The 13606-nt window shown below is 47.6% G+C and overlaps 1 protein-coding gene across 1 annotated transcript in view; it reads left to right on the top strand.

The window, feature by feature from the left end:
- Positions 1-1094: 1094 nt before the first annotated feature.
- The window catches only part of CACNA2D3 (calcium voltage-gated channel auxiliary subunit alpha2delta 3), a gene marked incomplete at both ends in the record, with an annotated part of 788351 nt that continues 775839 nt past the window's right edge, over positions 1095-13606 (top strand). Inside the window, 2 exons of the mRNA XM_081246546.1 lie at positions 1095-1216; positions 1884-1965. Of these exons, the coding sequence (XP_081102672.1) occupies positions 1095-1216; positions 1884-1965 (204 nt within the window). The remainder of the gene's footprint in view (positions 1217-1883; positions 1966-13606) is intronic.

The raw sequence follows: 13606 nt of genomic DNA, 5'->3' as shown, positions 1-13606 counted from the left end.
GACCGCGCCTCCTGCCCAGCGGGTGGGGGTCCGAGTGGGGAGCGGGTGAGCCCCCGAGCCTCAGAGGACTCTCTTACTGCCGAAATCCAGGGAGTCCGCTAGTCAGGATAGACTTGGAGAAGCAGTGCTTCCCCTCCCGACCCCCCAACTCGCCGCAGTCGCGCGGACCCCGGGCCCTAGCGGGCCAGAGCACGAGCTGCTCGGCAGCCCGGCCCGGGTTCAGGCGCGCCAGGGAGGCCCCGCTGCGGCCCGAAACCGGGAGCCCCGCGCTCGTGCGCCAGCGCCGCGCCGGCAGCGCCGCTCTCCGCGCCTTCCCTGGTCGGCGCTGCGGCCGGAGGAGCAGCCGCGGGCGGCCACGCAGCAGCGCCCGCGCCAGACAGCCGAGCCCCGCTCTCATCCCCACCGCACTCCGCCCTGCCCGACCCAGTCCGCCGCGGCGAGCCCCGGCCCCTTCCTCAGACTTTGGCCTCTTCCCTGCACCCCTTGCCCTCCGAGAAACTGCGCGGCGGGGACGGGGGTCGCGCCACCTCTGTACTCCGCAGGACCCGACCCGCCGCCGCCTGTTACCCGGCCGGGCCCTAGCCTCCCGCCTGCGCCCCGCCCCCCAACCGGCTCTGGGCGGGGGGTTGCGGGGTCCGGCCCGGGGCCAGCCCGAGAGTGGCGCCCACGGCGGCGGACTGCGGAGTTGTAAAGAACTCGGCGGCCGCAGTGGGCCGGGCGGGGCACAGCGCGCTCAGCCGCGGCCAAGGACACTGGAGTTTGCAAGTCCCCGCCCGCGCGGCGCCTCCCACCCTCCCGCCGCGGCCGGCCGGACTCCTTGAGCCGCCGAGGCGGGGCCGGGCGGCCGCCGCTGCGAGAGGCGTGTCTCCCTGCTTCCTCCCCCGCCTGCCTCCCTCTCCACCTCTCTCCCCTCCCTCCTCCTCTCCGCCCTCCCCGCTCCGCTCCTTTTTCTGCTCCCCAAGTGCGCCCGGCGCGCGAGAGGCAGGCGGGGCGGCGTGGAGCAGGCAACCCAGCGCGCTCGCCCACCGCCCGCTCGGCGCAGCTCCCCGCTGCGGCTCTCGTCGCCGCCGCCGGCGCGTCGGAGGGAGCCTAGCATGGCCGGGCCGGGCTCGCAGCGGCGCGCGTCCCGGGGGGCCTCGGCGCTCCTGACCGCCGCGCTTCTCTATGCCGCGCTGGGGGACGTGGTGCGCTCGGAGCAGCAGATCCCGCTCTCCGTGTAAGTGCCAGGTCCTGCGCCGCCCGGGGAGGGTACCCTGCCGCCCGCGACTCGCTGTGCCCAAGTTTGGGCTCCTGCAGGTGCGGCCGGCAAGACCTGCCTCGGGCGTCGGCCTCGCCTCTAGCACCTGCCGGCGGGGACCCGCGTGGGGCGGCGAGACTGGGGTGGGATCCCCTCGCCCCCTCCCCGGGCTGCGAGGGAGACCTGGAGAGGCTCACCGCCGGCGACAGCACCAACTTTGAAGCCTGTTTACCGCATGCAACTTACATGGGCCGTTTATTTACCCCTTCTTTGCTATCTTGCCATCTCACTTCTTTTTGGGGAGGGGGGATGGGTGGATTTCTTTCGACTAATCTGTGCCAGGTGATGCTCAGTTTGGGTGGTCAAGTTCTCAGGCAATTATTCAAATAAAATTCAGTGATCTTTCCGGAGAGCCTGGGACACTTTGCGCATTTTGAACTATGTGACCCCCTCGGGCCCCCTCCCGCGCTGCGCTCTGCAGTTTGGTGCTGGCAGTTTCTACCAAGGCAATTTTTCTGTCTTTTTTTTTTTTTCTCTCCAATGTTATACCGCCTGGCTCCTTCAGCCACAGCCCCGTGTGTGCGTATGCGTGCGTGTTGACTGTGACACGGTGTTACATTTGTTCCTGTGCCCTTTCTCCCTGCAGGGTGAAGCTCTGGGCCTCTGCTTTTGGGGGAGAGATAAAATCTATTGCAGCTAAGTACTCCGGCTCCCAGCTTCTGCAGAAGGTAAGGTTTCTGTGGTGGCAGGAAGCGATGATTTTTCCAGCACAGAAAATGGAGGCAGATTTAGTTTTCCAAACAAACGTGAACCCCGAGCAGCATCAGTTATCAGAGGTGTCTCTGATCCTCCGTTTCTTGGCAATGTACTGTGCAGTGACTTCTCCCTACGAACCGGTTATTTTTAGATGACACTTGGTTCTAAACACAAAGAAAAGGAGGATACTCACTGGCACTGTCCTGGCTGGGGCTCGGAAACTGAGTGTTTTTGCATGGCTCTCCTCTCAGTGTCGGTATTGCTGTTTCAGTGTGAGAGCAGATGCTCCTCTGGCCAAAAAACGCTAACTTCATCCAAGGGGCAGAATCAGTGCCTGTTATGATGTCTTTCACCTTGCTGCGTTGGAGGCTGGGGTTCAGTATATCAGAGAAAGATGCTGCACTATTGTTTGTCATCCCCGCAGTTGTACGATCCCATTATTCCCCAATCATCTAGACTCAGGGCTGGGATGCATTACATCATTACAGATAAGGAGAATGAATGTGGTTATCTTTCCACTCAGCTGCACTGCTGGGTAATAACCTATGAGAGCAGTCCACAAACTTAAGAAATTGGTCTGCATCCATATATTCTGGAGAGTAATGAGAATGCAGAATTGATTATTAGGCTTTTATCAGAAGCTGCATCAATTTTAATTCAAACAGGCAGCATTATGCTTAAAATTACATTGTGAGATATATGGTCTTTCGCCCTCCCCTCCAAGAAAAAAGGGGAAAAAACGGGCTGGGGAGGAGAGATTAGAGGGCTTAAAAGAATTTCAAGGTAACAAATCAACAGGATTAATCCAAGAATTCTCTCAAAGATAGAAAATAAAATTGGCCTTTAGGGGATAATTCTCTGATACAAAAAGCTTAAATTGTTAAGTTAACTTTTAAGTATTTTAAAATGTGCTTTTTGGGCCAATGTAACATATGTGTCATGCATGCTGCCTGGTAACCAAGTACGTATTTTATTTATGGCATTCTGCTTTAGAGAGTAGAGTTTTTGGGGACATTATATGAAACAGTTTGTCACATGAAATCCAAATATCGTAATGAAGCATCAGCCCACAATGGAATGACAGAGGTTAGCCTGGCTTAAAAATTGCCAATAGCCATATTCTATGAAACCATGGAAAGACTTATCACAACTCTGTTATTTGGGGATGGAGTTCATTGAATTATAGGCAGTTGATAAAAACTTGAGGTTATGATGTGCCTTTATGGTCAGTGATAATTTACATACCTGTGACCTGCCTCTCAGTTTATAGGAGTTGCCTTTTTTGCTAGTGTTCTTTTAATCTGGACCAGTCTGTACTCAGCTTTGGCATTTTGCCTACGTGTCAGATGTTTTATGTGAAGAGTTCTGGCCTATTGCATTGCCTGTGTATTTTGCTTATGCTTTTAAAGAAGAGAACATTTTGTATAACTTTAAAGAAATATTTTTCATCTGCACGTTGTAGTTGTAACAACTCTGAAAGTAACCCTTCAGAGCCTGTGAACTTTTTTGGGGGGTGGGGCGGGCTGTGCTTACATATCTTGTATCTCACATTTTGTAGGAGCACATGAAATATATTTTTTCCTTCTCTCCGAAGTTAACACACCACACACACACACACACACACACACACACACACACCCCACTGCACAAAATCCCATCAACCATATTATTGGCTACTCTATAATAGCAAATTGGAAAAAGCTAAAATGCTTCTCTTACCTTAGCATCCTTTCTGATACTGTATTCACAAGCCTCGCTGTGCTTTTGTCATGTTTGCAGCTTGACAATTGGGTAATTATTTCCAGCTGTTTGTGGCTTTGTTGTCATTTCTTGCTGTTGCCTGACATTTTGTAATCTGATGCATGGGGAAGGTGAGGTGTTGGTGGGCGTTAGGTTCTGGGGTGGGCATTTGCTCTTGCATTTGGATTGCAGTCACCGGCCATGGAGTCCTGCGATACCCAGGGCTTTGGCTTGCTAGGCAAGGACTTCCATGAATGATGGGGCAGGGCATGTTAGACAACGTGGGGAGGTACCTTTTGGTTATCTTGGCGCATTGCCCCCAAATATGATTGTATTTTTATAATCAGCAAAGAAAATTGATTTCGAGAGCTCAGAGTATGAATGAGAAAGGATGTGAGGTGCTCAGAGCTGGGGGAGGCATAACATCATTTGGAAAAGCAAGGAGACAGTTGCCTTTCTCTTGCTTATTTTCAAGTTTCTGGCCATTTGCATGAGGAATTACTCCTCTGAGTCACAACTCGATGCACTCTTCCATCACATCACTGCATCCTTGACAATTAAGATACTTTTGAAATGAGTTAGAAAACTTGGTTGATAAATGCATTAACACTGTAGTAAGGGGACTCAAAGGTGTTGTGTAAGAGTCTGTAATCATACTTTTAAGGCATGGACATTTAAAGTTGATTTTCAGTTAAGTAAGGTATATTGTATACCACTGTACAGGTTTATGTACTCTATGTAGTTTTTCTAATTGACACTTTATGTTGTGAATTGATGCGGGATGTTCATTTTTAGAATGGGAGTGTAGTAATTTTTGCACTAAGGCAAAAACTTTACAAAATAGTAATTGTGAATATAAGTTAAATAGTAATTGACCACCAATTTTAAAGTGTTTGGAGACTGGGAAAACTGCCATTTTGGTAACAGGTTTTTATTAGGTAATATAATTCGAGGTAGCAGTATTATCACTGATTTCCTCAATGTAAATATAGCTATTTAACAATGTACCTCACTGCCATGGCTTTAGAAAGGAGAAGGTTTCATCAGTTGTTTCTTTGTTTAATACCGTGGCTTTCATTACTTTAGCTTATGATAATATATTTGGTATCCACTGCCAGACTTTTCCTATTTTTTCTATTTTTTTCTTTGCTGAGCACAGGAATAGCAATCTGTTTGTTCCTTATAAAGAGGATATTTTTGATTATATAAAATGCTGTAGTCCACATTTTAGCAAAGTTTTGTGTTTCCAGTACAGAATGGAAGAACGTAGGACTTGTATATTGGAGTTGGAGTCAATCTTGAGAGGCTTTATATAGGACAGCGGGCCCCTGAAAGCAAAGCACTGGAGTGTGGCTGTGTGCCTGTGTCCTGCCTTCTTAGCTGGCAGGTACTGCAGGGGTTTCCATTCACTTCAACTTTTAATTAACTTTCCTATTTGACATATTCATGCCAGTATTTAGCTGCCTCTATCTTGCTTCATTTTCCCCAAAGAATGCGCTTTGTGTGGCTTCTTTTGGGGAGGCATAGTTTCATTACCTCTCTATTTTGGGATTCAGTGAGAAGCATTCTAGTAGGTCCAGTAACCTAGGCTGTTAAACTCATGGGCTCCACACCCCTAACATTCACAATAAAAGGTATTAAACTGGCATGATTCTCATTTCATCCTTCTTAGGGAGAATTTGGTAGGAGCTGGGTTTGTCATTCTGTTTAGTTCTGCATTCAGGGAATGCATGTTCATGGGAATGAAGAGTTCCAATTATATTTTCCAGAATCGTGATGATAAATACACAGCGGAAATACAGGTACTGTCTGTCTCTGCCATTAATGCTAGAAAAGAATTGACATTTACTTTGGATGCCTCATGCAGCACTTATCAAACGTGCTCTCCTTGGAATGCATAACCAGGTTTTTGCGTTATCACCTATTTATTGAGAGAGCGGCTTTAATACATGAATGTGATGTCTCTTTCCACAGGACAGAGTCAGCAAAGTAAAAGGCTGGTTCTTTTAAGCCATTTTGATAATTATGACTTTTTATCAATGTTGAAAGTGATGGTCTTTTAAATAATTAAATAGGAGTATTCATTTATCAGGAATTGGGTAGCAGTGCTGTGCTGCCTGTAGGAAGCCTGACACTCTATGGATTGCTTTTATTGGGGAGGCGCTACTAGGCTGAACATTTTTGTTGAATAAACGCGGTTATTTGTCATCCCACGAGATTAGTGCATTCAACCTGTGCTGCCAGCGTTTTAATTCACGGCACCACTTCAATTACTGTACTTTTCCCTGGCAGATTATTTTTCAAAGTCTTGAAATCTCGGAAATGGCAGTTTTCAATCTTTCAGGGCAGTTTATTGGTCTCATTAGCCCAGTTACCAGGACATCCACAGAGCAGGATAAACCAGTTAGAATTCATTTCGTGCATCTTATGCACACATATATACCTTATTGCATTTGTACACTCATGCTTGGTCACTTGAGGACCAGATAAAGTTCTTTTTGTATGGCTTTGCTAAGTGTTTGTCTGAGCCTCTTTTGTTCATTTTTTTCTTTCCTTCTTTTTCTCAAAGTTTCTTTTCTGACAGAAATATTTCTGCTTTGCTTTTTCTCTCATTAGGAACTGCTGCAGCCTGAGTTGCTCCGATTTACAAATGCTAGTCAAAATTAAGGGAAATGAAAACATAGGCATGGTTTTCTTGTTGGAGGCAAATTTCAGACTTTTAATTCCAATGTGGTTATTAATTTTGATCAATTACTCAGGTGATCTCAGGCGGATTTTATTTTATTTTATCTTATTTATTCTAATACCAGTGTGCACTTAGGCAAACACATGAGTACCAAACCACCTAATAATTATGAAGTCTGTCAGGCAAGGGCAAGCACAAATAACGTTTCTAGTTGTGATGAAGACATAGCTGTGTATCATGATGAACAAAAGTGAAAGAAATGTGAAACCATTACCCCAAGTACCTGTGGCCCTGCAAGATGTCCCATTGTCCTGCAGTTTGGATCACATATTTGTGGAAGTCAGGTTTGGGGTTTTAGGCTTTTCAGTCTTTGATCAATCCTCGCCTAGGTGTTTAGTGCTCCCACGTACGTGGAGCAATAAATGACTTGGTATATTGGGCTTATCGAAAGAGGTGTACATTCTCACAAGGATCCTTTGTTTCCGGTCTGTCATTAATCCAGATCTATCATTACAGATTACCAACAAATAAGCTTTTTCTTTATCCAAATACACATCCTCTGTCGGAAGTGAGTGGCATTTATATTGGGGGTCCCCCCGTCTTTTGCAGTCACAGTGCTTGTTGAGACCCACAGTGTCCTCTAGACAGAGACTTCGCAGATTGCGTGTTCCCTGGGACACTCAGATTGGACTTAGAGGTTTACTGTGGCTGAGACTGAGAAAAAAGGAGATAGATGTTATAAATGCCAGCCTATGAATTAGTATATGAGATTCTCCCTCCCCCGACCCTGACTCCTCTTTTAATGTAATTTTTATACAAGAGACATAATGGCCTATGCTTCATCTTCAGTGGCTACAGTGATGCTTTTGTGTATCATGGAACAAGAGGAAAAGTTCCTCATGTCAGGCTCCTGGCAACATCAATAGAATCTTCATCAGCCCTCTTTGGTCCATTAAACAAAAGTGAGCTTCTCCTTCATGAGAAGAAAATAATGCAGAGGAAGAGGAAGATGCTTGATTTCCCTGAGTATTTACTGACCAGCAAACTGAGGTGATCGTTCCTGAAGTGCAAAGTCAGCCTCAGAGACCCCTCTCTGACACAGTCCAGCCTGGACCACAGCTCACCCTCAGCAGATGAGGCATCTGTACAGCTGATGTGTTTTAGGGGATTTTTCTTTGCATAGCCACCATGTCTGCTTTTCAGAAGAAAGTTATTTTACAGACACAACTTAAAAAAGGGTCCAAGATGTAAACATTTTAATTTCCATTTGCTTTGAACAACACTCATTGTGTGCTCATTTCAAGGCTGTTTAAATAAGGCATTACATTTGTAAGGTGTGTTACGGTTATATGTTGCAGAGCTTCCCAGTTACCCCAAATCAAGATTATGGAAATAAATAACTCAATAGTCAAACTATTAATGGGCATTTCAAGGCCATATTGGGAAGGAGAGCATTATCTCTTGACAAGAAATAGATGGCTGTTTCGTCAGTTTATGCACTGCAAGTATTTATCTTGGCACCCGATATTGGAAAACAGTACTCTCCCAAGGTTAAAAGAGCTGTTATCCACGTAAACGATCTGGATAGACAAGTTGGGCAGAGCTGCAAATGGCTGTGGGTTCACAGACCAGACCTCTGGTTATCCATTTTAGGTGAAGCAACTGCCAGTCGGTATTTTGGGCTTGCACAGGTCATTACCATTATACTTATTAAGTTTGTGTGTGTGTGCGTATGCCAGTAGAAATGAACGCTGCTCATCACAGAATGCAGCAGGTGCTGCCTGCTAATGGGGAAGATTGTTCTTGTCCTCTTGTGCTGCTAGCGAGAGTGGCTTAAGGGAGTGAACCAGGGTGCTGGGACAGAACCGAATGACCCAGTCCACCAAGCTCGGTTTATCCAGCTTCTGAGATTTTATAGGCAGCTGCAGCGGAGGGTCTGCTGAGACCAGGAGCAGCTACATAATTTGTGGGGCCCAGTGCGAAAGCAAAACGGGGGACCCTTTGTTAAAAAATTATGAAGAATTTCAAGATGATGATAGCAGAGCATCACAGGGAGCACGGGGCCCATTGGGCCTGGGTGAAGTCCCCTGAAGGATGGGCCGTGCTCATTTAGGCTTTCTCTTTTCCCTGCTGGGTAGCTCATCCTCTCATTTTATTTTTATTTTTATTTTTTTAACATCTTTATTGGAGTATAATTACTCTCTCTCATTTTATTTCAATGTTCTGGCCACAGTCAGTTGGGAAGGCATCCCTTGCCCATTTTTCTTCATCATCATAATAGCTGCAGAGCTTGGAACATTTTCAGAGACACATCTCGGGAGATGCAGTGTTGTTAAAGCAAAGAAAAAGGTCACTGGCCTAGGAGCCTAGGAGCCCTGGTGTTTGTCTTCTTATCTTTTCTGTAGGCATTTCCCGAGTGGCCTTGGGCAAATGGTCTAATCTAATAGTAAAAACATGTAGCATTCACTCTGGTGTACCTGCATTCCAGGTACCATGATAAGTACTTTACATATGTCATCCCACTGAATTCTGTCTACTACCTGATGAGTCAGGAACTACCATTCACCCCATTTTTCAGATTTAGAAGTTGAGGATTACAGAAGTTAAGCAACCTCCCCCAGGTGACTGACCTGGGCTTCTGGAGTCTGCTTGCCTGGTCCCTCATCTTTGTGTGACCTTTTCCCATCTCAGTTCTAGTTTGAAAACAATGTGAATAATACCTGTGTTTCCCGACCTCACGGGTGTTTGGGAGGATTAAATGAGATAACATCTGGCCGGAAACAATCAAAGCCTGGGAAGACAGCTGAGAGGACAGGGTTTGGAGTCAGATGGACTTGGCATTGAGTCCCAGATCTGCGGTGTGACACTTCTGAACCTGCACCCTCCAGTGTGAGAGGAGACCAGTGCCTTCTACCTTACAGGCTGTGGTGAAGGTTAAATGAAATAAAATACGCAAAGCACTTAGCATAGTACCTGGCATGTAGAAGCTTCCTGCCATTGAGCTGTGGAGGTCATTATTGGTGGTGTGAGACAAAGACAAGCTCTTAAGATAACCTTCATTGAGCATCTGTGGGACTGGCTCCATAGACATGAATGAGCGAGTGCGTGAACAGGGGAGTGGGCCCCAGTGCTGGCAGGTAGGAAGGTGGTCCCACCTGGCACCTGACAGGGAGGAGCCTGGGGAATCAGGTACTTCTGAGCAGGAGGGGACTGCAGGGGACCCAGCCTCTGCCTAGACCTTCCCTCTTCTCCTAGAGGTCAGCTCCCTTCCCACAAGAGTCAGGGCGATGCCCACATGAGGAATTGGGGTTGAAGAGCCTCCTCAGGGTCTTCCTGTTACCCCCTCCTTGGCTCGCCCTGCTGTGCAGGTGGTGTGTCAGCTGAGGAAGGGCCGAGGGTCCCCAATGCTCGGAGTGAGGCCTGAAGCCGCAGGAGAGACAGTGGGCCCAGTGACTCCCCCACTGTGGGAGTGCGTCCAGAAGCCAGCCTCGGACACCTGGTGCTCTCCAGGCACTTCCTCCATGAGAATTCTTCCCGCTAGGTTTGGAGGACTCTAGACTTCTCCTAACAGCTTCCTGGGAGAGTGCTGCTGGAAACCAGACGGTATGAGGCACCTCACTGGCAGGGTGTCCTTTCCCCCAGTCAGGGGGCAGGGAGGTGCAGGAGCACATGGGGACTGCCATCGGCCAGCAAGTCATGGGAGGCACTGAAGGGCATCCTGGGTTCTGTGGCCCTTCCTACTGGCCCCGCCCACCTCCTCTTCAGAGCTTCCTTGGCACAGCCTGTTGTTGTGTTTTGGCCTTTGAGCATCTGCAGTCCTCTGTGATCTCCTTAAAGATGTTGAATGAGTGACACGTGCCGCCCCTCTTTGTGTAAACATTGGTACTGACTCTGGGGGAGATGATGCTATTGTAGTTGCATAACTTTTAACCATTGTTTATGCATAAACCATGTAGTCAGCAGTGAAAGTCACTGAGACATCAGTTATGAAAGTCAAGTGCAAAAGCTTTGGTTGCTCCATTTGGGCCAAATAGTTCAGAAAGTCACCCAAGAACCATTCGTACCTGGGACTGTTACAGAACTACAGGGTCTGCACTGGTGGCTTCTCAAAGTCCACCAAGATCATAACCAACTCAGGTGAACAGGCTGTTCATTGGGACTGGACAGGGAGGCAGTGGACTTTTGGGGGGAGTGTTTAATGAGCCAAGCATTCTTTATATTAAAGTAGATAATGCAAGGCATCTGCTGTGGTCCTTTGTTGCACTGGGAGATGGCCCAGGTTATCTACCTCCTACAGGCGGGGCTTGCAGCTCAGGGAGGTGTTGCGCTTGCCACGTGGTAGAGGTGGACTCAGACTGGAGTGTTTTGACCCCCAAGCCTTTGACTTTTCTCTGCAGCGTGAGTCACCTGTGTGAGCTGCTCCCACCTGAGCACCAGCTTCAGTCAGGACCTCAGCAGGATGAGAAGGGCCGGGTGGGTGGGGTGCTAGTGCCCTCTCTGGTTTCTTTCCCCCAGGTGTGCTGTCCTCAGGTGGGGTTTCAAGAGGTGTTCTCTTGGCAGTGAAGGCTTTGTGGGTGTTGGGCCCCCATGAGGCGGGGAAGGACTTCCCCCCGCTCCAAGGGGCCTTGGAGCCATGATGGGACAGGAATGGTTCCTAAGGGAGAGTGGGCAGGTTGACTGGAGGAGCCCTGGCTGGCAGTGGAGAGGTGTGGATGTCGGGTACCTTATACTTCTGCTCAGCCTGGAAGGCAGGGCTGCCAAGGAAGAAAACAACCTTGCGAAACTCCCGAGCAGGATTCGATCTCATCTTAGACAAGAGGACTCAGCTGATCTGCAAAAAGCAGGGAGTATTTCCCCTCACATTTTCCTCCAAAAGTCAAACCTGCTCTTCATCTGTTTGCTCAGGTCCCTAAGTTTGGCTCGTGAGGGTGTGCCTTTTACACTTGATGGTTTGATTCATTTTCTTGAGACTTTAGTGTTTTGCATTAAAATGGAATCAAAGGTATAATTGGCCCTTGGAATACCCCCAAGTCTAGACCCTCCCATGCTATAAACTTGACCCTGCATTTCCTCCTCCATAACTCTTGGCTCCCAAGGAAAGAGCCTGTCTGTTTTAGAAGGATCTAGATTTCTATTACAGTGAGCCATGCACAGCTGAAAAGAGATTTTTAAAAAGAGCATGGGCTTTGGAGTTGAATTCCACTCTGCAAGTCACTAATTTTACCTACCTGGGCCGTGGTTTACTCATTCTATTAGTACAGAATAGAACTAATAATAAAAGCTCCTGTGTCATAGGGCTTTGGAGAGGGCTAAATGAGAGAACACAGATGAAGTACTTCAGAACAATATGTGGCACACGGGAAGCCTTAGTTCTCTGGCTACTCTCTTGTTTATAGTGTCTGCTTCATTATTAATGAAGAGCAAGAGAAACTCCTGGAATTTTAGTCGCTTTGATCCCACAATGAGTTCATAAGATTAAGGCAGTATATGTCGCACACATTTAATGTGACAGAGGCACAATGGCAAACAGAAGCATTTATTATGTCCCCGTGAAGGTATTTTTTTTTTTTTTTTTTTTTTGCTTTCTTTCCCTAATTCTTCCCATCCTGTCCCTTGTACAGTACAGGTGGGGCAGTTGTGGGATTCACTTTTTTTTTTTTTTTTTTTTGCGGTACGTGGGCCTCTCACTGTTGTGGCCTCTCCCGTTGCGGAGCACAGGCTCCAGACGCGCAGGCTCAGTGGCCATGGCTCACGGGGCCAACTGCTCCACGGCCTGTGGGATCTTCCCGGACCGGGGCACGAACCCGTGTCCCCTGCATTGGCAGGCGGACTCTCAACCACTGTGCCACCAGGGAAACCCCTGGGATTCACTTTTGTTCTTGCTATCATGCTGTACTGTAATTTGCAAAGCAAGGTGAGAGAAATACCAGGCAGGCATTTGGCTCTTTGTACCTGTGCCATCCTAAATGCCTTTTCCATTGTGCCTTGTTGAGGCAGAGGTGGAAAAATAGTATAAAAAGAACAATAGGTGGGGGAAGCAGTAAATCCACTGGAGATAGGTAGTCTTTGGCCACGAGTCATACATAACATATGGCTTTCCTCCTAGCCTCCTACCAGTTTCCATTATCAGTGAAATTTCTATTAACACAATATGCTGCATCATGTACAAACAGCTCAGCGAGCATAGCTTTTTGCCCCACTGACATAAATGGTGATGGTTTGGCTTCTGGGATGGTAAAGCTCAAATTTGAGTGTTCTTTCTTCTCAATTTTGGCCTGGGCCCCTGTCAGAAAGCTATGCTTTTGAGGGCACACCTTGAGGGAATCACTGTCAGGCAACGAGTAAAAGGGGTGTGTGTGTGTGTGTGTGTGTGTGTGTGTGTGTGTGTGTGTGTTTTGATATACACGGGCTGTTTCCCTTTGTTAAAAACTAGTAACTACTTTAAAATCCCAGGGTCTGTAGCCAAGTTCCAGTGTTTCAGAACATCAGGAGTCATTTGGTCACCCTGAAGTAACATGTAATCCTCCCAGGAAAGGGTTCACAGCTCACTAATCTTATTATTATTTTTTTAAAATTTATTTTTGGCTGCAATGGGTCTTTGTTGCTGTGTGCGGGCTTTCTCTAGTTGTGGCGAGCAGGGGCTGCTCTTCGTTGCGGTGCGCAGGCTTCTCATTGCGGTGGTTTCTCTTGTTGCAGAGTGCGGGCTCTAGGCCTGTGGGCTTCAGTAGTTGCGGCATGTGGGCTCAGTAGTTGTGGCTCATGGGCTCTAGAACGCAGGCTCAGTATTTGTGGTGCACGGGCTTAGTTGCTCCACGGCACGTGGGATCTTCCCAGACCAGGGCTCGAATCTGTGTCCCCTGCATTGGCAGGTGGATTCTGAACCACTGCGCCACCAGGGAAATCTGACAGCTCACTAGTCTTTTGAAAAAAGCCAACAATACACATTTCCCAGAACAGGAGTTTCAGAATTTTGGAACTATAGCTAGATTTCCTACTTAAACAGCAAGATTTTCAGTTTTTTTTCATGAAACAAATGTACAAATTCCCTATGAGTGATATGAAAAATATATAAACTGAGAAAGAAATTAGAGGATTATTGGTTTTTAAAATTTTACTTTAAAGGGAGGCAGTTGGCCTTGGAAAGGTAGAACTGTGTAGAGGTAAGAGTCTGGATCTGAGACAGGCCT

The sequence above is a fragment of the Mesoplodon bidens genome (genome assembly GCF_964165515.1).
Source record: "Mesoplodon bidens genome assembly, chromosome: 10".
Classification (NCBI taxonomy): Eukaryota; Metazoa; Chordata; class Mammalia; order Artiodactyla; family Ziphiidae; genus Mesoplodon; species Mesoplodon bidens.
Note: the sequence above shows the minus strand (reverse complement) of the source record. Positions and strands in the feature narration are given on the sequence as shown.